This window comes from Rhodotorula toruloides (genome assembly GCF_000320785.1).
Source record: "Rhodotorula toruloides NP11 unplaced genomic scaffold Scaffold38, whole genome shotgun sequence".
Lineage (NCBI taxonomy): Eukaryota > Fungi > Basidiomycota > Microbotryomycetes > Sporidiobolales > Sporidiobolaceae > Rhodotorula > Rhodotorula toruloides.
This window is the reverse complement of record NW_015622998.1, coordinates 58,852-83,529: the sequence shown is the minus strand read 5'-3', so window position 1 is coordinate 83,529 and position 24,678 is coordinate 58,852. Positions and strand designations below refer to the sequence as shown.

The following is a 24,678-nucleotide window of genomic DNA, read 5'->3' as shown; positions in this document are numbered from 1 at the left end:
TACAGGTGAAGGAAGGGTATCGTGGCTTCTTCCGCCATCTAGAAAGAAAGAATGAGGAGGCTCAGGCGAGGACGTCCGTCAACTTGGCGACGCAGACGCAGACGATAGCCCAAGCGACGACGATGGTGCCGGTGACGAACTCGGGCGCGCGGTGGACCTTGAATGGCGGCGCGGTCTTGAAGTGGTGCTTCGGGCGCGCGACGTGCGAGTAGTGGTCGCGGATAAGGAACGACTCGCGCGGCTCGGTGAGAAGGCGGGAGGGGAAGAGGAGGCAGACGCTGCAGAAATGGAGAAGTTAGCGAGCGCTTTGAAAGGCGAGGCAAACAAGAGGACGCACAAAGGCACGAATGATGCAAAGAGGAACTCGGACCAAAGGAGAGTAGGCCAGGCGATCGTGAGCAGGACCGTGACTGCGGAGGGTTCAAGGTCAGCAATCAGGCAGGCGGACAGCGTGAAGCGAGTGTACGCACGAGCAGTCTGGTGCTCGTCAACTGTGCCACGCTCGTAGTCCTTGACGATGCGCCAGATGGCGATACCGAGCGCGCCGAGGAACGCGAACATCGTAGAGACGAGCGGGTCGAGGACAAACCAGCCCAGGCGTTTGTACCACGGGTCGCGGATCGGGTGCGTGATGACCTCGTTGATGTCGATGTCGGACGTGCGCTGCTTGTAGCCACCGAGCCAGCGGGGCAGGATGAGGCGAAGAAGGGCAAAACCTTGGTATGGCGCGGCGAAGATCCAGGCTTGGAAGGCGCGACGAGGCGAAGGGAGGCCGGTCGACCAGCACCAAACGACCTCGTGCAGCTTGTGAAGGAGGATCATGATGAGGGTGACCTGGAGCATGCGGTTGAGATTCGACAGGCTCGGGGTGAGGACGAGGATCTGCACGCAAAGTAGGTCAGCATCCGGTGGGGACAACTCGGAGCGAAAGCCGAACGTACCCCGCCGAACGAGAACATGAACGGGTAGACGTAGGCGAGGATGATGCAGATCAAGCTGAAGATGGGGAGGAGAGCGCGACCGATGGCCTTGACCTTGGCGACGAACGGCATCAGCTTGGTCTTGTTGCCGCGAACGAACCAGCCGAGACGGTGGGCGGTACGGAGCGGGCCGAGGCGGTTGACCATCATCGCGTTGATCTGAGAGGTATAGGTCGGCTTCGCCATGCCCCACTGCAGAACCTCCTCGACCTGGCGGACCTTGTAGCCGCGACCCTGGAGAAGCGCCTCGCACTGGCCGTCGTGGATCCACGAGTCGGCAGGGAAACCGCCGATTTCGGTGACGGCAGCGCGGCGAAGGAGGAAGCCAGAGCGAGTGTCGGCGGGCGTCTCGGATGCGGTGAGAAGCGTCGCGGTCGGCTGGCTGAGGCGATGAGGCAAGTTGATAAAGCCGTGACGAGTCTTGACGAGGCCGACCTTGTTCTCGCCAAGAATGTGCGGGAGAACAGCGCGGAGGTAGTTGCGCTCGGGGAGCATCTGCGGCGGAGGGTTGTCCGTCAGCTCGGCTGGCTCGAGATGTAAAAGCAGGAAAACTCACGTCAGCGTCGAAGACAGCGATGAATTCCGCCGGACCCTTGATGCCAAATGTCGAAGCTTCGTGCATGCCAAAGTTGATCGCGTTGGCCTTGGTAACCTTGTTCTCGGTGCTGTTGGCCTTCTTCGCGAGCGACTCCATGCTCTTCTCCTCCTTTGCGCCAACATCGCGGCGGTGGTAGGTGAGGTGAGGGCAAGCCTGTGCCTTGGCATGGCGCTGCAACTCGCGCTCGAGATTGCTCGAGGCGGTCGGGTCGAGCACCATTACGCGGTAGCGGTGCGGCGGGTAGTCCATCGAGGCAGCGGCGACTGCGCAGTCGAAGACGGTCTGGTCTGCCTGGCCGGACGAGACGATGAAGACGTCGACCGAAGGAAGGTTGTTGTCGCCTCGAAGACGCATCTTGGGCTCAACCGAGCGAGCGCGGTAGTTGAAGACGACCCAGAGCGAGTGGACGGCTGCGAGCGAGGACGTCAACATCGCTGAAGTGCTCGAGAACCGAAGGAGCGAGAGGCGCACTGGTCATGAGGGCGACGATGGTTTCGAGGGCGAGGTAGCACCATCCGCCCACAAAGATACCGGGCCTCTTACGCTCGACGAGCTTCATCGCGTCGTACCGGAAGTACAGGTAGACCCAGCTCGAGGCGCAGGCGAGCAAGACGGTGAGCCAGGCGACCTTCGTTCCCCACTTCTTCGCGCGTGTCTTGAAGCTCTTGCTGAGCGTGCCGCCGGGCGACGGGTAGACGGGGAGAGCGACGATCGAAGGGCGTTGCATCGTGAACGCCTTGTCGGAAGCGCCGAGATGCTCGGTTCGCCAGCCGCCCGTCGTCTTCTCGTCGTGGCGCTTCGAGAAGTTGAAGATCTTCTTCAGATCGGGCGGGTACTTGTGCTCGTCGTCGTCGAACGCCGAGCCGGGACCGTCGTAAGCGGGAGCGAGAGTCGAGTGCGACGACGACTTGAGAGACTCCTTGGACGGGAACGAGAAGGTCGGGTTGAGGTGCATCCCGCCAGCGGTCGGGGGCGGAGACTCGTCTTCGCAAGACGAAGCCTCGCTAAAGCGGCGCGGCCACTGCAAACGAGCCAAAGTCAGCCTCGATCCGTTGAAGGAGGAGAAGGAGACTGGAACGCACCTCTCCCCTCACATCCTCACTTCCCCTCCTCGCCTTGTCGTGCTCCCTCAACTGGCTCGCGATACTCATGACGTCCATTTCGAGGGGCGGAAGTTGCGAGCCGAGGCTGTACTGCGACGCGGCAACGGCAGCACCTGCAGCGGCGGGGTTGCGAGCGGCGTGGACGGCAGCGAGCGGGTCTTGGCGGCGCGAGTAGGGCTGCGCGAAGACATATCAGTTCAATCTCTGAGCTTCTGAGGCAGCAAACAAACGCACCGGCAAGCCCGCTTCTCCGCTGAGACTGCTCGCCCTCCCCTCGTACGTTCCTCCAGGTCCAAACACCTCCGTCCCCCTCGTCCTGTCCTGGTGCTCCCTCTGACCCTGCAACATCTCGACGCTCGCGAACGCCTCGATCGGCGCACGCGTGGGCGGGACCGAGCCGTTGTTGCGCTGCGCGGCCGGCTGGAGGGGGAGGATCTTGCGCGACTCGGTGGGCGGGAGAGTCGAGGGTCCGTAATACTGCACGTTCGTCGAGGTGGCGGACGAAGCGGCGGTCGAAGTGTCGAAACCGCCGCCAGTGCTCGGCGAAGCAGAAGGCGAAGAGAGCGAGATGCTCGGCTGGCGGGTGTGGCTGCTCCGCTGCCTCTTGTGCGCCTGGCCGGGCTGGCGGAGAGGAGAGACAGGCGGGAGAGGAGCAAAGCCGGTTGCCGAGACGAGCTGCCTCGAGCCGGTGGACGATCCGCCGTGAGCGTGGTGGAAGGACGGCGCGAGCGGGTCAAACTGCGAAGGACGGCGGTTGAAGTTGAGTGTTGCGATGTCGTCTTCATCCTGCGGCGTCGGAACAGGCGGAGCACGCTCGGCGGAAGCATCGCGCTTGATGCGAACAGGCGTGTGAGGGGGAGTCGAAGTCGGCGAGGTGCTGCCGCGGGAGAAAGCGCGCTCGCCACGGTCCGTAGGCGAAAGCTCGTCCTCGTCGCTCGAGCGCCTGACCTTGTGCTGCGGCGTGACGGGCCTTGCACCCCTCGGCGGCGTGCGAGGCTCGTCCGCTCCACCCTGCTGCTGGGCGATCAACGCATTCGCAGCCGCGAACGGGTTCGGGTTGGTCGGACGAGGACGGTCGCTCGGGAGACGGGGCTCGTGCAGCTCGTCGGCGTCGTAGACGGGGACAGGCTTGCGAGACGTCCTGTTTGATCCTCCGCGGCCGGGACTACTCCCGACTGATTCGGTCGGCGAGCCGGTACGTGCTGCGGGAGAGGGCATGCGAGGGGGAGGAGTGCTCGGCGGCATGGGCGGGACGGGAGGGATGGGCGACGTCGAGCGAGGAGGCGGGAGAGAGTCGGCGGAATGGTAGCGAGGCGGATTCTTCGGTCGCTGGTACGACTTGGGCGGCATGGGCGTCGACGGGAGGAGACGCTAGACGAAGCGCTCGGCGTAGACGAGGCGATAAAAAGGAGTGTAGGTGCCGGGATGGGCGAGGACAGGCAGGGCGGCGGCGAGCGCCTCTGTCGTCAGTGAGTCGAACCTGCGAGACGTGTAGCTCGTCTGTCGGTATAGCAGAATGTGTAGCAGCAGAGCACCAGGCCAGCAGGTGAGTGGATGGAGCAGGACGAGCGAGGACTGAAGGTGGCTGGCGAGGGCGACTTGCCTCTGGCCGGGCGAACAAAGCGGGACCCGACCGATCAGACGGGCTTCTGTGAGGCCATCTCCACGCTAGCTAGGCACGCGCCTGCCTCGCTGAGGCTGTCGAGCGCGTTCTTCTGAGGCGGGTCGACGCAACAGGAAGGGGGCGCAGGGAGGCTGGATGGTCGACGTCTGGACGGAAGCGGCGCAGATGCAGCGTTGAAGCAGAGTCCAGACTCTTGCCATAGTATGCCCGCATTCATCCTGCGCGCACGACAGCCTTGTTTTGGCGCGGTGAGCGAGAGGAGGTCGAGGAGAGGGGAGTTGGCTGGGTCGCGTGAGCGGGCTGGCTGGCTGGCAGAGTGCTACAGGCGTCAGTAGGATGCAGTCTAGCTCATCAACACACACACATACGCTTGTCGACGCTGTTGTCCTGGTCCAAACTGCTCGAGGAGACCTTGTCCCACATACAACTGCTGTCACCGCTCAGTCTGGCTGGCTGAACACGCTGAAGAGTGCCAACAATGCCGCCAGATTCGCCAGCACCCTCGGCGCTCAGCCCGCTCGCCAGCGACGACACGACATCGACACCTCCCCCCGCTCCCGATTCTAAACAACCTCTCGACACCGTTGGAAAGGCGGAGACGGTCGCGTCCGAGCCAGCAAAGGCGGGCAAGGTGGATGGACAGGCGAGCGAGCAGCGTGAGTCGCGTGCAGGTTTCTGTTGGCTTCCCTTCTCGCGGTCGGCCAACAACGAGTGGCTTGTGGGGCGCACGAGCGGGCGTGGCTGCTCGACGAGGTCTCTCAGGTTATTGCAGAGTTGGCGCTGGATCACGTCCGGCACAGTCAGGCGTGCTGCTCCGTCCTCGACTTGCTCGCCTGACGAGGTCAAACGATCGACGGAGACCCGGCCGCTCACTCAGCAGCTAGCGGGAGGACGGGTGGTGCAGGAGAGCGACAGAGCAGCTCGTCAGAGGCTTGTGGATGGTCTCGGACGGGCAGACATGCGCAGGAGCACCCGACTCGGTGGATGGCGAAGAGGTCGCAGAGTGGTCTGGCGATTTCCTGGCTCGCGCTAAAGGTGTTGCGCAGCTTTGCGGCACGCTTAGGGAACTGCCGACAACTTGATTGATGTGCGGACGAAGCCGCGAAGGCCCGGAACCGCATGCTAACCGCTTCGTGCCTTCGACCACAGCCACATCCGCCGCGCGGCTGAGCGTCCTCTCGCCCGATCTGGCAAGAGGTGTACCACCTCTCGGCGCAGTGACACCTGCGACACCGTCAGAACCGGCAACACCCATCGCCGCGCCTCTTCCAGAGAATCCTCGCGCTCTCGCTTCTCTCGACACCGCGCTCGACAAGCTCGACGTTGCGCCTCAACCGCTATCCGCCTCTTCAGCTCACTCAGCCGCATCGCCCCGATTTCCCTCCCGACCACCCTCTCGGCCACCGTCTCGACCACCCTCACTCTCACGACCTCCCTCCTCTTACCGCCCTCGCTCGTCTTCCTCCGTCTCGCGGCTGTCCACTTCGGCAGGAGCAGGACCGAGCGACCCCAAGCGTCTGTCCGTATCGACCAACTCCTCGCTCCAGTCTCCTTCCCTCGCCGGCGCTCCTGCTTCGCCTCGAATCCCCGAAGACGCAGATCCCGACCCCATAGCAGTCGGCTCTTCCCCACGACGCGCAAGTCAAGTCGACACGTCCGGCTGGACGCAGCTCTCCACTTCCTCCACCGCTCCGACTCTCGCAGCTCACGAAACGCTCCTCGTCATTCGCGACTATGCCTATCCTCGGACAGATCCGCGCTTCGAGGGGAAACAGCTGCCGGAAGATGTTGAGGCAGAACGGAGGTTTCGCGAAGAAGAGGCGCTGGGGAGGAAGAGGAGTAGTTGGGATGATGAGGACGAGGATGGACCGGTGGGCGGAGCGGTCGGCCCGGGTTGTGAGTTGCTCTCTCTTTCGATTCGTGCGGCTCTCGACTGGCGATTTGCGAGCGAAGGCTGCTGCGCGTAGTCGAGACGAAGAACGCTCACATCCGTCCTCGCGCTCGCAGTCCACTGGGGATTCGTCACCAGTCACACTTCAGATTTCCCAGCTGCTTCCGACCTCTCCGACAACGACTCGGACACGCCCGACGGCTACTCGTTCCACGATCCCGAACTCGACCCGTCCTCGAACGGGAACGGCGACGACGAGCTGGGCGAGTTTGTCCCGGGCGTTTACAGCGCTGTCTATGCGTTCGAGCCGGAACTCGATACGGAGATGAGGCTTGAAGCGGGGGAGTTGGTCAGCGTGTTTGAGCGGCAGTGTGCGGGTTGGGTGAGTTGGCGGTCATCGCGTCCCGTTCTTCCCGCTTTCTGCGACTGACGACTCGGCTCCGTCCCCACCTCTGCAGGTCCAAGCAGGGCGGATCGTCAACAACGAGCTGACGGGCGAGATCGGCCTCGTCCCGGAGAACTACCTCGCTTTGGTCGAAGCACACGAGGGCGTCGTCGAGTGGACGACCGGCGAAGAAGGGGACGTGCATGGCGTCATGCATGCGCATGATCAGGAGGGTACGGCAGAGGGCGCGACGGAGAAGGAAGCGCATGGAGCGAAGGAGGTCGAGGCAGCGGCGACGAAGCAGGACGAGCCCCGTCAAGATCCGCCCTCCGACCCGACGCACGACTCCTCGCGATGACTTGTCGCGTTTCGACATCGACGCCACGCCCCATACCTCGCATGTAACCCGCATCGACTCCCGCCATACCCTTCAATTCTCCGACTCGTCACCCATCTCTCGCGCTGTTCGCCCATTCAAGTGCTGTCGACATGTACCTGTACCGTCTAGCGAGATGCACTATATCGTCACACCATCTTGCGTGCTTGCGGGAGACGCCAGAACGCAGGCTTGGTCGGGTTTGGGCAGGTCAGCATCAAACTCCGTTTGTTCCAAGCCACTCGCCCTTCGCACGGGTCTACGGGACTGAGGGATGAATTCCAAGCGGCAAAGGAAGTTCAGTGAGCTGCAGACAAATCGTGCAGGCTCATCGAGACAAGGTCGAGGCAAGAGACGGCGCAATGTCAACCGTGAGGTCTCAACGTGGGAAAGGCGGAGCAGTCTTGCGATAAACCTCCTCCTCGAAATCCATCGCTTCCCTGCGAAGCGCCTCTCGGTGAGATGCGCACAGCCTTACCTCCCAATGCCCAGCGGCTTCCTCGATCTTGCGGCGGAAGGGAGCGAACGACTTCTCCGCCGACGGGTCGGCCGCGAGCGCGTGGTGCACGCCACGATACCACGCAAGCTCGGCGTGTACCTTGGTGCAGCTGCCGGACCCGCAAGACGACCAGTACTCGGGAGCGTCGTGATATCCAATCTTGCGAGCGTGCTCGCGCAACATGGGCTTCCATCTGGCCTGTCGACAACCAACCAGCGTCAATGACTGAGCGGCTTGCGATTGACCGCGGACTCACGAGGTCCTGCTTGATCGGCTCAGTCAAAGACTTGCGCTCTTCCACGAGCAACTTTAGGTTCGCATCCTCAAGACGGAGAACACGGAACGCCGCGTCGGTGAGCAAGGCCCGGTCGCGGGTGTTGTAGGCCAGATTGAGGGCGAAGTCTGCCGACTCATCGTCGGTCAAAGTCCTGCGGACCGGCTTCAGCGACCGCGAGGCGGAGGATGAGCAGAAAGGCCCGCACCTCACTTTGTTCTCGACCAAACCCCTCACGACCTTGCTATCGTACTTGTCCGCCAGCCTCGCAACGTCCTTCCACTCCTCCTCGGAAAGCTCGAGCGGCTCGTCGAATTCGCCCGTCAGGATCGACAAGAACGGCTTGATCTCGGCTTCAGTCTCGGCGACGGCGACGGAGCAGTCCTTGTGAGCCGGGTCCGAGACGTCTGGCGCCGAAGTCGGGATCGAGAGGAGGTCGCGGAAGACGGTCGAGTGCGCTGCAAGAACGGCGCGGGAGACGGTGAGGTGCTTGGCAGGCGAGTCAGAGGTGTAGAGCGTGATCTGTTTAGCCATTTTCGAGCAGTCCGAGCGAGGTGAAGCGGGAGCGAAGTGAGCGGGAGGAGGAAGAGAGGGCCGGCGGGGGCGGACAACGGCTCGTCAACGTCGCATGATGGCTTCCCAAGCTGTAACACGGCTGAAAGGGACCCTTTGAACACTTTGAGAGAAGTCAGACCGTCTCTCGCGACGAGCAGGAGGAGACAATGCTTTCGCTTCCGAGATGAAGGTCGACGCTTGCCCACTATGAAAGCGCCGTCTTGTGCGATTCAGAGGTGAATGAAGGATGGCTTTTCAAATTTACGGGAAAGCACCGCGACGACCAGCTGACGAATGTGGAGGAGAGGAGGGCGAAGGTGAAGGGACGGAAAGAGCTGGTGGCGCAAGCTAATCAACGATTGAGGAGGGTTGCGAGGGAAGGAGGACGCACCAAGTGTGCCATGCAAATTTACGCAGGGAAAGGCGGAGCTTCGTCGCGGTATTCACCCTCGAAAGCTCGAATCTTCTTGAGGACTTGATCGGCATGAGCTTTGCACAGGCGAGACCGGTTGATGCATGCCTCGATGCGGTACGAGTAAGGGTTGTAATGGTTGATAGACTCTGTGTCGCGCATAGCAGCGAAAATGCCTTCGTAACAGGCGGCTTTGGCGGCGGCGTCGGAGCAGCCGGTGTTTTTGCCGCAAGTCGGGAAATACTCGGGGACATTGTAGGCGAATCGCTGCGCATGTTCAGAAACCAGGGTACACCACCTTGCCTGCAGACGGTGGATGTAAGCGAAGATTCGACGTTGACTGGAAGAACCGTAAACCGAAACCCACGAGGCGCCTTCGAAGGTCCGCCGAGATCTCGAACCCGTCAATAACCGCGCAGTCCGCATCGTTTGCGAACATGAATGCAAAGGCAGCATCCTTGGCGAGATCAGCGTCGCGTATGTAGGAAGCGAGAATGAGCGTCAGAGCCTCGTCCTCGTTGTCTTTCAGCAGTCGCCTGCGTTGTGGCCGAGTCAATCCAGCTTGAGGGAGTTGTGCAGAGCCACACATACGACACCTGGCCCTCGACGATGCTTCTCGCGATCTTGGCGTCGTACTTGTCTGCCAGCCTCGCAAGGTGGACCCATCCGTCGACCGATAGCTCGAGCGGCTCGTCGTATGTACCTGTCAAGATCGACAAGAAGGGTGCGAGTTCCTCCACAGTCTCAGCGACCTCGACGAAGGCGTCCCGAGCTGTGTTCGGCATCGAGAAAAGGTCCTTGAAGACGGTCGAGTGGGCGGCGAGAACGGCCCGCGAGGCACGGAGCTCCTTGGCAGGCGAGTCAGACGTGCGGATAACGATCTCGTCGGCCATTCTGTAGCAGATCTAGCGAGGTGAAGCGTGAGCGAAGTGGTTGAGAGGAGGAGAAGGACGAGGTGCGAGCGAGCGATGAGGTTCGTCGTGCTCGAAAATGAGCTGTATAGGGCAAATGGCCGCTTGTTGACGATAGCACCTCTTCACTGAGGCTCATGACCCGTGCAAAGAACCAATCCGGCCGCTCTCTGCTTGGGGGAGACGTCGCGAACGCCCGCTCCTGCCGGCGCAAAGCTCGTGCCTAGTACGACAGCGCCGAATACGTCGAAGGAGTAGGAGAGGGGAGAAAAAGTGCCAGGTGCGGATCTGCAAGGCGAAAGGTCAGGGAAGTAGGGGAGGAGGACGAAGAAGCGGACTCACGCCGCGCCGTTCAGACTGGAAAGGGTGGTGCCTTCTTGCGGTACTCGTACTCAGCCCACCGGACCGGGTCCATGAAGTCTCGGACATGCTCAGAGCAGATGCCGAAGTCTTGGGGTGACCACTCGCCTTCGTCCATCATCGGGAAGAAGGGCGCGTTGAGCGGCGCTTGGCTGGGGTCGATTGCGGCGAGCCGCCGCATGCCTTCGAGCCATGCTCGCTCTCTAGCACCCATGTTGCAGCGGTCGTCCCCGCAGACGCCGGGATAATCTGTATCAGGGCAGTGTTGGAGGCCTACACGCAGCGCATGATGGTAGAGCGACTCTTTCCATCTCGCCTGCGAGAGTCCCGTCAGCTGCAGGAGTGAAGAAGCGAGCGGTAACGCGCACCAAGTTATGCTCAACATGAGCGGGAAGCGAGAGCGGGACCTTGTCTGCATCGAAGTGGCCCTCGTTCTGGTCCGCGACATCCAGTACGCGAAAGGCGCACTGCACGCGTAAAGCCGTGCTGGATGTGTATGTCGCGAGTGTGAGCGCAAGCGCAGCCGACTCGTCCTTGGTGCATGATCTGCAAGATCCGTCAGCGTGGGCAGGCCGCGATCATGCGCAGAGGAAGGGCGCACCTGACCATGTTCTCGACGAAAACGCGGGCGACAGGGCTGTCGTACTTGTCGACCAGTCGCGCGACGCTGATCCACTGGGCGTCCGAAAGCACGGACTCGCCGCCGAGCTCACCCGTAAGGTTCGAAAGGAACGGGGCAATCTCCGCCTCACTTTCGGCGATGTTGATGGATGGAGCAATGCAGGTCGACTCGGCTTGAGGTGCGGCCGAGGTTGGGAGGGAGAACAGGTCGCGAAACACGGTGGAGTGTGCCGCGAGAATGGCGCGAGAGTGTGTGAGGATTTTGGGAGGGTCGTCTGCTGTGGCAAGCGTGATCGTGTCTGCCATGATGGCGCGTCTGATCGTGCACAAAGCGAAGGAAGTGCGAGAAGCAGGAGAGAGAGGAGGGGTGCGAGCACTCCAACGGGTCTGAGCGGGCCGGACGGGTTGTTCAGCAAAAGAAGCATCGTTGGCAGCTCAAGTAGAATGCGCCGAGCCGTACAAGAACCCCTCGCGAGTGGTAGGAGCCCTGCATTCGCCTCAAACTGATGGGGATGGCGAGGGGGCGAAGGCGGCGGAGTGAGGAGATGTGGCGAGGCAGGCGCGGACCCTCAAGCTCCCCAAATCGTCCAGAAGCATAAGTAAGCTCGTGTCAGCCCATCCTGAGCGCGAGAGCGAGTGGCAGGACACCAACCACCGGCTCCCTCATCTCTTGACCTCGTTCGCCTCGCTTCGCCCGCTCAAACGACACAGGAGGGTGCTCTAGGCTGCTTTCGAGTTTCCTGGAGACTGCTTGTCGGCACAGTCGACCGTCCAACTGCCTCCACCTGACGAGTCGCCTCTCCAACCCGCGCCAGTCATGGACGGCGACATCGCCTCGACGCTCAGCGGGTTCGCCTTGAACGAGGTCCTATCCTCTCTCGACCTCGATGCATCGGCTCTCGGCGCCGTCCAGTCGCAGCTCGGCATCAAGGGGACGAACGCCTTCAGCCGCGACTCGATCTACGCCGACCGCTTCGCTGACGATGACGGAGGGCTGGACGACGAGGACCTGGAGGACGACAGAGAGGATTTTGAAGCGATGATTGACCGCGAGATGCGCGAGGAGAAGTACGGCAAGAAGGGAGCGAGCGGGCCAAGCAGTGCGGCGGCAGGAGGACGGGGCAGGCTGTTGCGAGGAGAGGACGACGACTTTGACGAGGATTACGACGAAGATGAGGGCACGGCGGATGAGCGAACGAGGGTGAAGGACGAGCCGATGGACGACGCTCTCTTCGGGTCACCTTCGCCTGCTCCCGCTCAGCACCAGCCGATGGAGGTTGAGAAGCTCGCGCCACCTCCAGCCAAGAAGATCGACGTCAAAGATCTGTTCCCGTCGTTCGAGCACGGCAAGACGCTCGAGTTCACCGAGCTGTTCGCCATGCGGCCGCGCAAGAAGCGGCGAGTAGCGACGGACGGTGTCAAGCGTGCGTGGAGCGCTCGCTCCTTTCGCTGAGGTCTGTCGTTTTACTCATTTCTTGGCACAGTTGCCCTCCCTACGCTTTCGGAAGTCCCGCGAGCAAGGTCATCCCGGGACGCCCTCCTCGCCCCTCTCCGCTCTCTCCCGCCTTCGAAAGACGAGCACGTCCGCCAGATGCTCTTGCAAGCAAAGGCCGAGTCGATGCGAGATGCGGTCAAAGCGGCGGGCGAGGAGGAGGGAAGCGAGGACGAGGAGCTCCGGAAGACGGTTGCTGTGCGTGACCCTTCCTTTTCCGACCGAGAAGCGGTACTGATACTTCGCGAGCAATAGCGTGTCAATTGCAAGGCGAGCACGAAGTGGAAGATGCCGCGCGACGAGCGGGCGTTCGACCTTGCGGAGCTGGACGAGTGGGAGGAACGGATCATCTGGAACGACAGCAGCAAGCCCCAAGTGTGCGTGTCGTTCCGGCTCCCTGCTCAGCTACCGGGCATTGACGCTCCCTCAGCCGCAGGCTCGCCTCCGCCTTCCCAAAGCCGTTGCAACATCGCAACGCTCTCTTCGATGGCGGCGACTGGGTCAAGTCGATTTTGTGGGACGGCGAAAACCCGGCCCGCGCTGAGTACTTCACGCGCCTCAACCTCAACCTCAACGACACAGAGATGCTGCTGGAGGTGCACCAACCGAAGGGTGCGTCGAAGAACCTGTCGGCGGCGACCTCGAACCGGAGAGACGAGACTGATGCTTGTCCCTTTGTCTTGCTCGACTGCAGACGACAACGCCCCGAAACGCATCGCACCAAAGAACGCCCTCGGATCCGCCGAGATGCTTGCGCCTCGAGACGCCGACCTCGACCCGTTCAACCTCTCGAACGACAAGGAGTACGAAGTGCCGAAGGAGCAGAAGCGGCAGATTATCAGGCAAACGTTTGGCGCCCTCGAGGTTGTGCATGCCTATCCGGCGCAGAAGCTGCAGCTTCCTTTCGTGCGTTCCGCTCTCTTCGCTTCCCTTGGCTTCTGGCTAACTCAGCTCGCCCGCGCCTCGCAGTACAAGACCCGCTTGTCGAAGAACGAGACCCGCTCCTTCCACCGCCCCGCCCTCCAGTTCCCGCAAAACATTCCGATCAGCTTCACCAAGGTCCGCTCGAAGAAGAAGAAAGACAAGCACGGGCGCAAGATCAAGAAGAGCGAGGGAGCCGAGGCGCTGCGCGGCATGCAGGACATCACGCTCAAGGACACGAGCAGCTTTGTCCTGTGGGAGTACTCGGAGGAGCACCCGCCTATCATCTCGAACGTCGGCATGGGCAGCATCATCGTCAACTACTACCGCAAGAAGTCACCCGAGGACACCTTCATCCCGCATGTGCGTGCTAGTGATCCTCCCTAGTCTGCCTGCCTTGCTGACCCGTCGGCCGTTGCAGCTCGAAGTCGGCCAGCCGCTCCTCCTCGAAGGAACGGACGAGTCGCCCTTCAAGATGTTCGGCTTCGTCCACCCCGGTCAGACGGTCACAACGCTGTACAACAACCTTATCCGCGCGCCGCTTTTCAAGCATCAGCCGAACGAGACGGACTTTCTCGTCGTCCGGTGAGTCGACGGCTGTCACTCGGCTCGAGCTCTGCTTTGCGAAGGAGCTTGTGGCTGATGGGTAGTGTCGTTTGCCTCTCACAGCGTCACAATTGACGGCGAGACGCACTACTACATCCGCTCGATCCCGCACCTCTACGTCGTCGGCCAGACTTACCCGCAGATCGAAGTCCCCGGCCCGCACTCGCGCAAGGTGACGACGCTGCAGAAGAACCGCCTGATGACCATCGCGTTCAAGCTCGTTGCCAAGAACAAGGATTCGCGCATTAAGGTCCACCGCCTGACCCGCTACTTCCCCGATCACAACGACTTGCAGATGCGGCAGAAGCTCAAGGTGCGTCCGCGGGCTCTAACGAAAGAGCGGAACTGACAGACCGCTCGTCACGCCGCGCAGGAATTCATGGAATTTGTCCGCAAGGGCGACAACCAGGGCTTCTGGATGATCAAGCCGTCGGTGCACATCCCGTCCGAGGCCGAGATGCTCAGGATGGCCGAGCCGGAGACGGTCTGTCTCGCCGAGTCGATGCAGGTCGGTTTGCGTACGCTCCAGGACGCTGGATACACCAACAGCGCCGAGGAAGGCGGAGCCGGTGAGGACGACTCGAAGCTCGACATCGAGCAACAGCTCGCGCCTTGGATCACGACGAAGAACTTTGTCAACGCGAACGCGAACAAGGCGATGCTCAAGCTGCATGGCGAGGGTGACCCGACCGGACGCGGCGAGGCCTTCAGCTTCCTCCGCACGTCGATGAAGGACATCTTCCTGCGTGCGGGCGAGACCATGGAGGAGAGGCTCGGTGAGCGGACTATCTTTGCGACTCTCTTCCCTCGGTCTCGCTGACACGCTTCCCGCCTGCAGCCGACATGGCGAACCGACCCAAGTCGGCGCACAAGTACAACGTCCAGGAGCAGCAGGAGATCTACAAGGAGGAGATTGCGCGGATCTGGAAGTCTCAGTGGGACTCGCTCAGTCAGAAGCGCGAGCCGCTGCTCACGCAGGAGGACGAGGACCGTCACCGCGGACGCCTCATCGCCGCCAAGAAGGCCGCTAACAAGGCTCTCGCCGCTTCCGCCGTCGATACGCCGGGCTCCGCCGCAAATACTCCTGCTCGCGCCGGCACTCCTGGCAGTCGAGCTGGCTCGGTCGATCTCGACGATGCGGCGAGCGTCGCCAGCGGTCGCAACGCCGGCAAAACGAAGACGCTCCGCATCAAGCGCCTCGTCATGGGCAAGTGGGAGACGGAGATCGTCCGCGACCCTTCTGTCATCAAGGCGTACGTCCACCAGCGCGCGCTTATCGACGAGGAGAAGCTCGAGGCGAATGAGCTCTTGCCTTCGGACGATGAGAGCAAGAACGAGCGTCGTAAGAAGCGGTGCGTTCCATTCGACTGGCTGCGGCTCTTGGGTTTCGCTGACTCTTCCTTCCCCTACAGCCTCAAGGAGCAGCTCGAGAAGCTCAAGCGCAACCAGGAGCGTCGACTTGCTCGCAAGAACCAGAAGCTCGGTATCGCTCCCGGCCAGATCGGCGTCGGCGGCAAGAAGGCTGTCAAGACGGAGACTGTGCGTGCGCCTGTTTGTCGAACGAATCCAAGTCCTGACTTTCTATCTCGCAGACTCGCGTCTGCGGCAATTGCGGTCAGCGTGGCCACATGAAGACGTCACGCAAGCTCTGCCCTCGCTGGGCCGAGTTCAACCAGGTGCGTGGCATGGCGTATCCTCCGTCGCACGCGAGCTGACGGCCATCGTGCAGCCCAAGTCGACCGACACCGGCTCGGCGCTTCCGACCAACTTTGGCGGAGGTCTCGCTCTTCCGCCCATGGGTGCCGCCGCGAAGCCGACGCTCAAGGTCAAGCTCAGCCAGACGAACACGGCAGCGGGTACGGCGAGCTCGCCTCCGGCAGCTAGCTCGGCCGCCGCGACACCTGCTCCTCCTACGCCCGCACCTCCCGCCGACCAGCAACCGCCACCTCCTCCCGCCGCGCAACCTGGCGTCGCTGGACCCTCCGCGTAGTCGTCTCTTACTGCTTGTAGATACGCCCTTTGTCTTGTACCGCTTCCGCAATCCAGCAGCTCCCGAAGTCACGCAAGTCGAGTTCGCACGGAGTTTCTCTTCGCGGGCTTTGAGACATGCCGTAGCTCAAGCCACGGCCACGCATACAGTAAAGTTTTGCTTGCAGGTATGCGTGCGTGCGACAACCGAGAACCCGAGAAGTGAAGCGTCTAGTGGCCCTCGCGCTTCCTCGGCGCACTCCGCAAAACTGCCAATGCTCGACGTCAGCGACGGTCCGATCAACAGCGGCAGGGATCAGAACGCACTGTCGTCGACCCTGAGAATCATCTCCGCCGCCTCGCTCGCCGAGAGGATCACTTGCCGCTTGAGCTTGTACGACTCGGTCACGCCGCACTCCTTCATCGATCCGACCGTTCCCTTCTCCATGTCTAGAAAGCGAGATGTGCGTCAGAAGCGACCGACGCTAGCAAAAGGAATCGCAGCGCACCGAGACCCGCGTCTTTCCGCCCCTCGTAATGCGCTGCGCGAAGCTTGGCGACAAGGTCCGAAGAGTCGTAGCCAGCGTTGTCCGCCAAGATCGTCGGGATCTGCGAGAGCCAATCTCAGCAAATGCTGGTAGGGGAGTGAGGGGGACTCGCACGCACCTGCCGCAGCGCCCGCGCAAACGCCTCAACCGCCAACGCCTTCTTGCCCTCCGTCCGCTTCGCCTCCTCGTCGACCGCAACCGCCATCGTCATCTCTGCGCATCCACCGCCAAGTACAACCCGCGTCTCCTTGACCGTCTGCGAGAGAACCGAGAGAGCGTCGTGCAGCGAGCGATCGGCCTCCTCAATCATCTGGCCTGTCGCGCCGCGAAGGACGACAGTGCACGCCTCGCCAGCCGCGACACCCGAGAACTTGATGAGCTGCAAGAGCAATGATCGTCAGCGACTTCGGAAACTGGCAACTCGATACAAGACAACTGCACGCACCTTGTCCTCGCCGATCATGATCTCCTCAATCACGTCGCACTGTCCCAACTTGACCGCCTGCGGGTCCTCGAACGAACTCGCGATCTCGCCACCCGTGACCAACGCCAGACGCTCGACGCCCTCAAAGTCGGCATGCTCGATCGACATGATGCCAGCCTCGGCGAAGAGCGATTCGGGGTAGTTGTAGATAAGCTGGCGGTTGACGAAGCAGGTGACGCCGGACGCCTTGATCTTCGCGACCTTGGCCTTCATCTTTTCCTGCAGCACGCACAACAAGAGTGAGCGGAAGCTGACGCGAGTCCAGGATGACAGAGACGAACCCGCTCTGCCCGCTCAAGCTCCGCCAGCTTGCCAGTCGAGTCGACCTTGACCCGTGCGCCGAAGATCTTGATCTTGTCGGTATCCATGGCTGCGAGGTGAAAAGAGTCAGTCGACGAAGGCCAGGACATCTCTTGCGCGACTCGAGGGCGAGCCAAACAGGACAACGGCGAGCCGGCGACTCACGAGTATTGGCGATCAAGATCTTGGCGTTCTCCATCCGGTGCGGGCAGTTGACGCCAATCTTCTTGTCAAGGATGAAGCCTTCGTCGAGGTACGAGTCGGTCAACTTTCCGCCCTGCTTCTTGATGATCTGGATGTGGTCGAGGTCCGTCGAGCCCTTGAGGCGCATGACTGCGTCGACGGCGAGCTTGGCGAAGTAGTTCTTGTCGGCTGCGAGGACCTTCGAGGAGAGGGTTGTGCGAGCGATGGCGAGCAGGTCTTCCCGGAACTGCGCCTCGTCCTTGCTGGAGAGCGCAGGATAACGTCAGTACATACGCTCGGAATAGCAGTGTGCAGACGCACCCGTGGTCCTCCGCCGCGTTCTCCAAAGCCTGCAACGCTGCCTTGCTGGCAATTCGGAAACCCTCAACGACGCTGCGAGATCAACGCGTCAGTAAGGCTCGAGTCGATCCAGAGCTGAGTCACGTACGTCTGAGGGTGCACACGCTGGATCGTAACAAGCTTCTCCGCCTCTCGCAGAATCTCCGAAGCAAGGACAGTAACGGAAGTCGTGCCTGCAGTTCGTCCATGTCAGCTCTGTCGACTTGCACACCAGGAGAACGCATCAACACACCGTCTCCGACCTCGTCATCCTGCACCTTCGAGATGTTGACGAGGATCTTCGCAGCGGGGTTGTCGAGCGCAATCGACTTGAGGATGGTCGCGCCGTCGTTCGTGACGGTGATCTCGCCCGTCGACGCCGAATGGAGAATCTTGTTCATGCCCTTAGGACCAAGGGTCGACTTGACGAGGTCACCGAGAGCGAGAGCGCCGACAAAGGAGGAGAGACGGGCCTGTAGGGAAGAGGAGCGGGGTCAGCGAGCCCGCAAATCTAGGACATTGTACGCGTGCTCCGACCGCATGTCGACAAGCAACCGCCCATTTCTCAGCCAGCGAGCCTCCCTTCATCCCCGACAATCCGTCCATCAGCCGGAGGCGCAAGTACTCTCTAACCCTCGCCCGCGTTCTGATGGCCAGCGATCTCCCTCAGCAGCCGTTCTGACGCCACAAGACCCTCCTCTGTTCCGCCATTCCTCCCCTCGCCCGTCCAGCCCTCCCATCGCGGCGCGTGCTTCTCCAAGCGTGTCAGCCCGTCGACAACGCGCTCCTGTGGATTCGCCGCCGAGCAGAAAGATGTTATCCAGGCTGAGCAGTCGACTTGCATTCTCTGCGCGCTCCTGCGTAGCCTGTGTGGCGAGCGAGATGTCAGCGGTCCGTCGAGGGAGATGAGGGAGCGCGACGACGCCTCGCACGCCGTCGGGCGCTGCGAGAGCGCGTGTTACGACTACGTACCTCTGCGTTGAGAATGTTGGCGGCCATCTTGCAGCCGAACGAGCGAGTCGCGATGAGGAGGACGAGCCAACCCGTCCGTTCGCCTCTCTTCGACCTGAACAGCTCCCTTGCTCGCTACAACGGCGCTCTGCTGGCTGTCTGACTCGTCGAAGCTCGCTATATAACCACTCAGACCTCCTCGCCAAGTCCTCGATTCCCGAACCGCTGTCGCGATAGCAATGGACGACCCCCGCTGGCTTCCCCTCGAATCGTGGGTACAGGCTCTCAGGCTGTACATGAGGCACTGCTGACGATGTGGCTCCTTCTATGGTCTGCCGATTCTCCCGCTCTATCCCCGAAACCGACGACCCGCGACGCAACTCTCGCTCCTTCCCTCGTAATCCTCCTCCGCCTCTCGCCCCGACAGCAATCCCGAATCCTTCAACAAATGGTCCGCCTCTTTGGGCCTCGACACCTCCCCTCCGAACGGTTACCACTTCACCGACATCTGGGGACTCGACCCAGAGCTCCTCCAATTCGTCAAACAGCCCGTCAAGGCTGTTCTGATGCTGTTCCCCGTCACCCCCGAGTACGAGAAGATGCGCAAGGAGCAGGACGAAAAGGTGCTTGAAGAGGGTGTCGAGGGTGTGGAGGACGTCATCTACTTCAAGCAAACCAGTGCGTCTCGCTTCTCCCCTTCCGCATGTATCCGTCTGACCGTCCCGTTCCCGCAGTCGCGAACGCATGCGGGACCTTCGCGCTGCTGCACACTCTCGCAAACGTCGATGTGCCCATCAGTGCGTTCCTCCTCCCTCCCGGTTCATCCAGTTCGATCCGCTGAGTCTTGTTTCGCGCGACAGAGGAAGGACCGCTTACGGAGCTCTTCGCTCAGTGCAAGGACAAGGTACATGACGAATCGTGCTGACGTTCCACGTGCATCGCTGACTGTCCTTGTCTCGACAGACCCCGCTTGAGCGCGCCCAGCTGTTGACCACGGCGAAAGAGCTGGAGTCGGTGCACGAGGAAGCGGCGCAGACGGGTCAGACGGCGGTGAGCTGCGACAAATCCCTACTGCCACGCAAACCAGTCAGGACTGGCTGCGTGGCATTGGCGATGTGCAACCGTTCGCTCACGGATCCGACTCTTCCGCAGGCGCCGGCCCTTGAAGACGACACCGACCTGCACTTCGTCACCTTTGTCGAGCACAAGGGTTTCCTCATCGAGCTCGACGGACGACGGAACAGTCCTATCAACCACGGCAAGATCGAGAAGGGTCTGCTGGATGTGCGTTGCCCGCTCACACTGATCAAGCTTTGCTGTTCTAGATGCTGACTGCCCGACCCTGATGGCGCACAGGACACGGTCGAGGTCGTCAAGCGCATCATGGAGCTAACGAAGAGCATCCAGTTCAACCTCGTCGCGCTCAGCCCGGCAACTGAGGACGACTAACTTCTCGTACTGCTTCTTCGTACCTTTGCAACCTTGTGTTCCTAGCCCTTGTATTCTTGCGACTGGCTGGCCACGGCGAGCCCTGCAACTTCAGGTGCGCCTCTCTCTCGCCGCTCACGCGTTCACAAGCTGATCTTCGCCTCGCCAGCCGTCATTTATCCCGCCTCATCCCTTGTGACTCTGTTCATCGCAGCAAAGCGGCACAGCACTCGCCTGCGCCGATGGTCGCGTTTCAAGAGCTCTAAAGCCTTTTCTCCGCCATTTCCGCCTCGCTTGGACCGCCTCGAGCTCCTCTCTTCCCACGAGTCGGTCCAATCGCCACTCAGGAGCCACCTTCTCGCGCGCTCTCTGCGCTTTGTCCGAGCGCGCGAGTCTAGCTCACCCTTCTCCCTTCGCCATCGACCCTCTCGCCATCGCTTCTTCCTCGCTGGCTCTCGACACGGTTCGAGCGAGGGGCTCTTTGCTCCCGGCTCATCACCTCTCGAGCTGCTGAACAAAGGGCTCGTCGTTGGCCGATCACCCACCCGCCTCAAGTCAGCTGCTCCCCCTCGTCCAGCGACCTCCCTCCTCATCCTCACCCTCATCTTCTGCTCTCCCCCTCGTCATTCGACCCACCCTACTCACCTCGCCTCATGCCGTCTCTCAGCCAGAAGATGGTGTGCGTCAGGCTCGTCGGGATCGATGGTGAGGTCGAGGGCCAGCTCGGGTTGTACAATGACGATGGCTCGCTGCGTTCGTACGAGGTGCGTCTCGCTCGCCCTCTCCAGTTCTCACGCGCACTCATACAGCGCTCACACTCGCAGGACGTGAAGAGCGAAGTCGAGCTCGAGCTTGCAGGCGGATTGCCGGTCCTCTTCTTTCACGACTCGACACCTCGCGCTCGCATTCTCCCTTCAGCCTGGTCGCTCGTCCAGCCTGGTTCGAGCGTCGTTGCCGAGGCCGTCGCCCCACTGCGCCGCATCAGATCAGCTGCGAGTCTTTCGCCTCTCGCGTCGCCAGCGCTTCGACAAGCGCTCGACCCTTCCGCGGACCTTGCCGGGGCCGAGAGCGTATCCCCGCCGTTCCTGGACGACTTAGCGCATGCGCAGCTCGGTGAGACTCCGCGCTTTGACCTGCGTTCGCTTTGTCTCTCGGGAAATCCGTCGCTGACTTGTCGAACGTCGACCTGGCGCAGACTTCCAGCGCATCGTCCAGTCTCTCGCAGCGGACTCGCCGAAGACTCTCTCGCACGTCTTCGTTCACGCCGATGGCCACCTCTTGGCGTCCGCACCGCCGTCTCCCGCCCAGACCCTCTCCCCATCCTTCTCGCCCACCTCGTCGCGTCGCTCCAGCGTCGTCGTCGACACTGCGGCGAGAATATTCAGCCCTGCGCCGTCTTCTTCGGCCTTGTCGAACTACCGCACCGCCAGGTCGCGTGATGCGACACCCGAACGTTCACCTCGCCTCCTCGACGAGCTCTCGCCTCCGCACTCTCCCGCTTCGGCCAGCATTAGGACGCAGCAGAGCGACAGACTTCGACGTCAGCCGTCCCAGCATGAAGTCGGGTTCGACGGCGAGCGCGAAGAACCGGTCGCTCCGCCAGCTCGCCACGAGTCGCTGCACTTCCGCGGCCTCAATGACTACTTCGCGACCGACAAGTCGGGCCAAACGGACGGCGCTTCTGATGGGAAACGGAGGAACGCCTCGCCGGCTCCATCTTTGTCGGCGGACGGCGTGAGGCGGCACGGCAGGAATGGCTCGACTGGCGAAGCCTTCATGCTCCCTAGTGAGTTTCGCTCGCTTCCTCCCGTCCCTGCTGCACACAGGACTGACTTTTTGTTTTGCAGCCCAACACAGAGATGCCTCCAGGTCGCCGCCGTCGTCGCGCGGCCCTTCGCCCGCGCGACTCGCCGTCCCGCCCGTCTCGCTCATGGCCGCACTCTCGGTCAATGAGCGCCCCGTCACCCCTCGTCCTACCCCTGCTGCCCACTCAAAAGCCGCCGTCTGCCCTCGCCCAGCTCTTCACGTCCGTTTCGAGCCTCCGATCGCTCGCGACCTCAGCGACTCGACTCCCTCGCTCCCGCCGACTCCCGCCAGGACGCCTTCATACTCCTGCCTGAGCAAGGCGGTGCCGAGCAGTCGAGTCTCCGAAACGAAGGCGCCATGGATCGCTGTCCACCCAAAACCAGTCGCCTGAACCCCTTCGCATTCACTTGTACATCTCGCTCATCCTTCCGCATCGTCAGTTCTATCGCCTTACCATTCTTGGGTCCCTCTCGTCTACTCGTCGTGTCCCTCCGCTCTCCTCGAATCTCGTTATTGCGTCCGCCGAGTTCTCACCGCTCACCTCCATTCCGCACACGCTCATTCCGTCGCTGCTGTCTTTCCTCTCTAAAAGGCGCCCTTATTTCCGTTGAAAGGCATCACTCGTTTCTCACCCTAAAGTATACTGTTGCCAAGCGTAGCGGACAGCCTTCTCTCTCTCTCTCTCTTTGCCTCGCGATCCTCGACTTGGCACCACGTCCGCAGCGTAGCGCGATGGTTCATTTCCTGTCCCCCTACAACCCCCCAACAACCGTCCCATTCGCCACCCTCACTCCACGCTGCGGACAACCCACAACCGGCAACTCCTCCCACCCAACATCCCTCACCTCCTTTCCCGGGTCCAACCAGAAGGGTTTTTCTCCTCGGACGGTCCAGGCGTGTTTGGTTAATTCGAGGACGCCCTTCGAGGAAGGTGGGATAGAGCTAGAGGAGGGGAAGGAGGGGTAGTGCAGGGTGTAGCCGTCGTCGTGGGTGACGTATGCGCAACAGGTATCGTCTCGTCCGAAGAGGGACCAATAGAGATCTCCCGCAACCTCAGGCGTGCCGGAGGAGGGAGAAGAGAGGGATGTGAGGCGTGAAAGGAAGGGAGAGATCGGTGTTGGGATGTAGGTGTGGCACAGGCCGGCTAGGAGGGGAAGGAAGACGATGAGGGTCAGGAGGGAGATGTGCCAGATTCGGAGGGTCAGGGGGCGGTCGAGCAGCGAGGGAGAGGAGCGGACGGGGCGGCGAGGGAGGGAGGTTGAGGAATGTGAGGGTGTGCGCGAGAGGATGGGAAGTGCGGAGGTCGATTGTGAGGCGAGGTAGGACTTGTCGAGCTCGAGAGCGTCGTCGGGTATCGCTGCAGCTCGCGTCGGCGAGTCGGTTCCGGTCGCCGCGAACGCCAACTCCTGTCCCTCCCGCTCCCGCTCCTTCCGCCTCCTCCTCCTCCTCGCCTTGCCACACGTACCCACCCCTCTCAGCGTCCACCTCCAAGGCCCCCACCGCCTCCTCCATCCCAGCACCCCCAGCCCCGCCGCAAGCACCACCGGCAAGCACAAGACGAACCAAGTCCAGCGGTAGGTGAGGTAGGGTCGGTTCGTCCAGTCGTATTCGCCTACCAGGAGGGGTTTCTGAGCCGAGGCGGAGAGCGAGGAGGAGTGGGAGAGACGGGAGAGGGAGGGCGGGTAGAAGTGGTCGGATCTGTTGAGAGCGGGTCAGGCGTCAGCAGCTGGGACTTGGATGTTCAGAGCAGCTCGAGGATGGTAGCAAGCTTCGAGGATGAGCGCGAGAGAAGCGCAACGGGACCGGACATACAGGATATCAATCTCCTCGACCCTTGCCTCTCCCTCGCTCACTCCATACCTCCCACTCACCACCAGCGTCTTGGGCGCCAATCCCTTCAGTAGCCCCGCTACAGCAGCGGACCACAGCACAGGCGGGGGGTAGTGGTCCGCAAAGTATCCGCCCAACTCGTTCCCGAGTTCGAAGGCGAGGATCGTTGGGTCTTGCGCGAGGGTGAGCTGCGTGCGTCCTTAGCTAGTGAGTGAAAGGAGGAAGGGAGGAAGGGAGGAAGGGAGGGAGGGACGCACGTTCGTATAGGGAGAAGTGTGGTTTAGCAAAGTCCGGATGTAGAGCTCAAAGTCTGCAAAGACGGGCGAGGAGAGGTCGTAGAAGGGTGAGTAGTCGGTTGAGGAGAGGTTGCGCCAGCGGAGGAAAGTGGGGATGCCGCTGCGAGCGAGGAAGGTGAGTAGGGTCAGGAGAAGCGGAGCAAGAGGGGAGCAGACCCGTGGTAGTAGTCGTATTGGTCCGTCAAGGGGAGGATCAATCGCAGGCCGTACCTGTGCAAGCAGAAGGTCAGCGCGCACGCAAGAACGAGCCAGCACACCCGATTCTGGAGCGGAAAGCGCCTCCTCGCCCCCGACTCACTGCCTCGCCGCAAACACTGCAAAGTCAAGGGCGTCCCATGCCGGGTCTCCCTCGGGCTTGAACACTCCCAGTGCGTTCTCTATCGACAGCGCCGTGCCGTACGAGATGCCGAGCGACTGGGAACGAATCGTCGCTGCGCCAGTCGTCCTCGTCAGTTCGAGTCCTCAGCAAGGGACTCGCACGCTTACTGGCCCCCATCGCAGCTGCTACGGCCATCGCCTCGAGCACCCTGCCCTTTGACGGGTACGCCGGGTTGGGCACTCCATTCTCGTCCAACCCGAGCCAGTAGACGTTCGCCCCTACGGCTTTGAAGTCGCTCCCGTCGAGTGTGAGGCGGGTCCCGTTTCGCGCGACGAAGGACGAGGGTGAGCGGGGTGTGGGGAGTTGGGAGGCGGCGGAGAGGGTGTAGCGTGAGGAGGAGGAGGCGGTGGGAGTCGGCAGGCAGGATGAGCTGCGTGAGCGCGAGGGTGAGCGTGTTGGTGTCGGGATTGGTGTCGGGCGGGAACTCACGACGTGGCCATGCTCGGCGGACGAGGACAGCGGGGACTTTGGCTCGAGACTGGTGTGTTTCCCTGAGTGAGACACTGATGAAGCACACGCTGCAACACGCCGAAGAAGACACGCTCGCCCCCGTTTGAC

At 61.9% G+C, this 24,678-nt stretch overlaps 10 protein-coding genes across 10 annotated transcripts; 4 read left to right on the top strand and 6 right to left on the bottom strand.

Annotated features, from left to right (window-relative positions):
- Positions 1–61: 61 nt before the first annotated feature.
- RHTO_05902 (glycosyltransferase family 2 protein) lies at positions 62–4,031 on the bottom strand (the record flags this gene model as incomplete). The annotated part of the gene is made up of 8 exons (XM_016419563.1): positions 62–278; positions 338–410; positions 471–882; positions 942–1,475; positions 1,537–1,988; positions 2,050–2,599; positions 2,661–2,858; positions 2,916–4,031. 8 exons carry the CDS (start codon positions 4,029–4,031, stop codon positions 62–64), a joined length of 3,552 nt encoding a protein of 1,183 aa, XP_016269624.1.
- Positions 4,032–4,783: 752 nt separating this feature from the next.
- Positions 4,784–6,939, top strand: RHTO_05901 (SH3 domain protein; the record flags this gene model as incomplete). Its single annotated transcript, XM_016419562.1, has 4 exons — positions 4,784–4,961; positions 5,455–6,201; positions 6,313–6,578; positions 6,655–6,939. 4 exons carry the CDS (start codon positions 4,784–4,786, stop codon positions 6,937–6,939), a joined length of 1,476 nt encoding a protein of 491 aa, XP_016269623.1.
- Positions 6,940–7,336: 397 nt separating this feature from the next.
- RHTO_05900 (BTB/POZ-like domain containing protein) lies at positions 7,337–8,264 on the bottom strand (the record flags this gene model as incomplete). The annotated part of the gene is made up of 3 exons (XM_016419561.1): positions 7,337–7,654; positions 7,713–7,884; positions 7,939–8,264. 3 exons carry the CDS (start codon positions 8,262–8,264, stop codon positions 7,337–7,339), a joined length of 816 nt encoding a protein of 271 aa, XP_016269622.1.
- Positions 8,265–8,694: 430 nt separating this feature from the next.
- On the bottom strand, positions 8,695–9,590 carry RHTO_05899 (BTB/POZ-like domain containing protein; the record flags this gene model as incomplete). The annotated part of the gene is made up of 3 exons (XM_016419560.1): positions 8,695–9,000; positions 9,065–9,233; positions 9,289–9,590. The coding sequence occupies 3 exons, from the start codon at positions 9,588–9,590 to the stop codon at positions 8,695–8,697; spliced, it is 777 nt and encodes a 258-aa protein (XP_016269621.1).
- Positions 9,591–9,960: 370 nt separating this feature from the next.
- On the bottom strand, positions 9,961–10,895 carry RHTO_05898 (uncharacterized protein; the record flags this gene model as incomplete). The annotated part of the gene is made up of 3 exons (XM_016419559.1): positions 9,961–10,284; positions 10,337–10,514; positions 10,570–10,895. 3 exons carry the CDS (start codon positions 10,893–10,895, stop codon positions 9,961–9,963), a joined length of 828 nt encoding a protein of 275 aa, XP_016269620.1.
- A 511-nt stretch (positions 10,896–11,406) lies between these two features.
- RHTO_05897 (transcription initiation factor TFIID subunit 1) lies at positions 11,407–15,598 on the top strand (the record flags this gene model as incomplete). The annotated part of the gene is made up of 13 exons (XM_016419558.1): positions 11,407–12,013; positions 12,074–12,279; positions 12,337–12,458; positions 12,518–12,693; positions 12,776–12,987; positions 13,051–13,365; positions 13,424–13,587; positions 13,672–13,921; positions 13,982–14,384; positions 14,447–14,960; positions 15,021–15,147; positions 15,201–15,284; positions 15,338–15,598. The coding sequence occupies 13 exons, from the start codon at positions 11,407–11,409 to the stop codon at positions 15,596–15,598; spliced, it is 3,441 nt and encodes a 1,146-aa protein (XP_016269619.1).
- Positions 15,599–15,807: 209 nt separating this feature from the next.
- RHTO_05896 (T-complex protein 1 subunit beta) lies at positions 15,808–18,429 on the bottom strand (the record flags this gene model as incomplete). The annotated part of the gene is made up of 12 exons (XM_016419557.1): positions 15,808–15,845; positions 15,904–16,026; positions 16,086–16,185; positions 16,243–16,503; positions 16,570–16,827; positions 16,890–16,978; positions 17,074–17,354; positions 17,413–17,484; positions 17,540–17,624; positions 17,684–17,903; positions 18,273–18,296; positions 18,403–18,429. The coding sequence occupies 12 exons, from the start codon at positions 18,427–18,429 to the stop codon at positions 15,808–15,810; spliced, it is 1,578 nt and encodes a 525-aa protein (XP_016269618.1).
- Positions 18,430–18,620: 191 nt separating this feature from the next.
- RHTO_05895 (ubiquitin carboxyl-terminal hydrolase L3) lies at positions 18,621–19,830 on the top strand (the record flags this gene model as incomplete). The annotated part of the gene is made up of 7 exons (XM_016419556.1): positions 18,621–18,652; positions 18,809–19,059; positions 19,116–19,178; positions 19,242–19,285; positions 19,345–19,431; positions 19,534–19,665; positions 19,738–19,830. The coding sequence occupies 7 exons, from the start codon at positions 18,621–18,623 to the stop codon at positions 19,828–19,830; spliced, it is 702 nt and encodes a 233-aa protein (XP_016269617.1).
- Positions 19,831–20,462: 632 nt separating this feature from the next.
- On the top strand, positions 20,463–22,006 carry RHTO_05894 (uncharacterized protein; the record flags this gene model as incomplete). The annotated part of the gene is made up of 4 exons (XM_016419555.1): positions 20,463–20,573; positions 20,634–20,922; positions 21,005–21,595; positions 21,657–22,006. The coding sequence occupies 4 exons, from the start codon at positions 20,463–20,465 to the stop codon at positions 22,004–22,006; spliced, it is 1,341 nt and encodes a 446-aa protein (XP_016269616.1).
- Positions 22,007–22,367: 361 nt separating this feature from the next.
- On the bottom strand, positions 22,368–24,560 carry RHTO_05893 (Glycoside hydrolase; the record flags this gene model as incomplete). Its single annotated transcript, XM_016419554.1, has 7 exons — positions 22,368–23,313; positions 23,428–23,633; positions 23,703–23,841; positions 23,898–23,951; positions 24,040–24,172; positions 24,228–24,490; positions 24,550–24,560. 7 exons carry the CDS (start codon positions 24,558–24,560, stop codon positions 22,368–22,370), a joined length of 1,752 nt encoding a protein of 583 aa, XP_016269615.1.
- Positions 24,561–24,678: the final 118 nt, after the last annotated feature.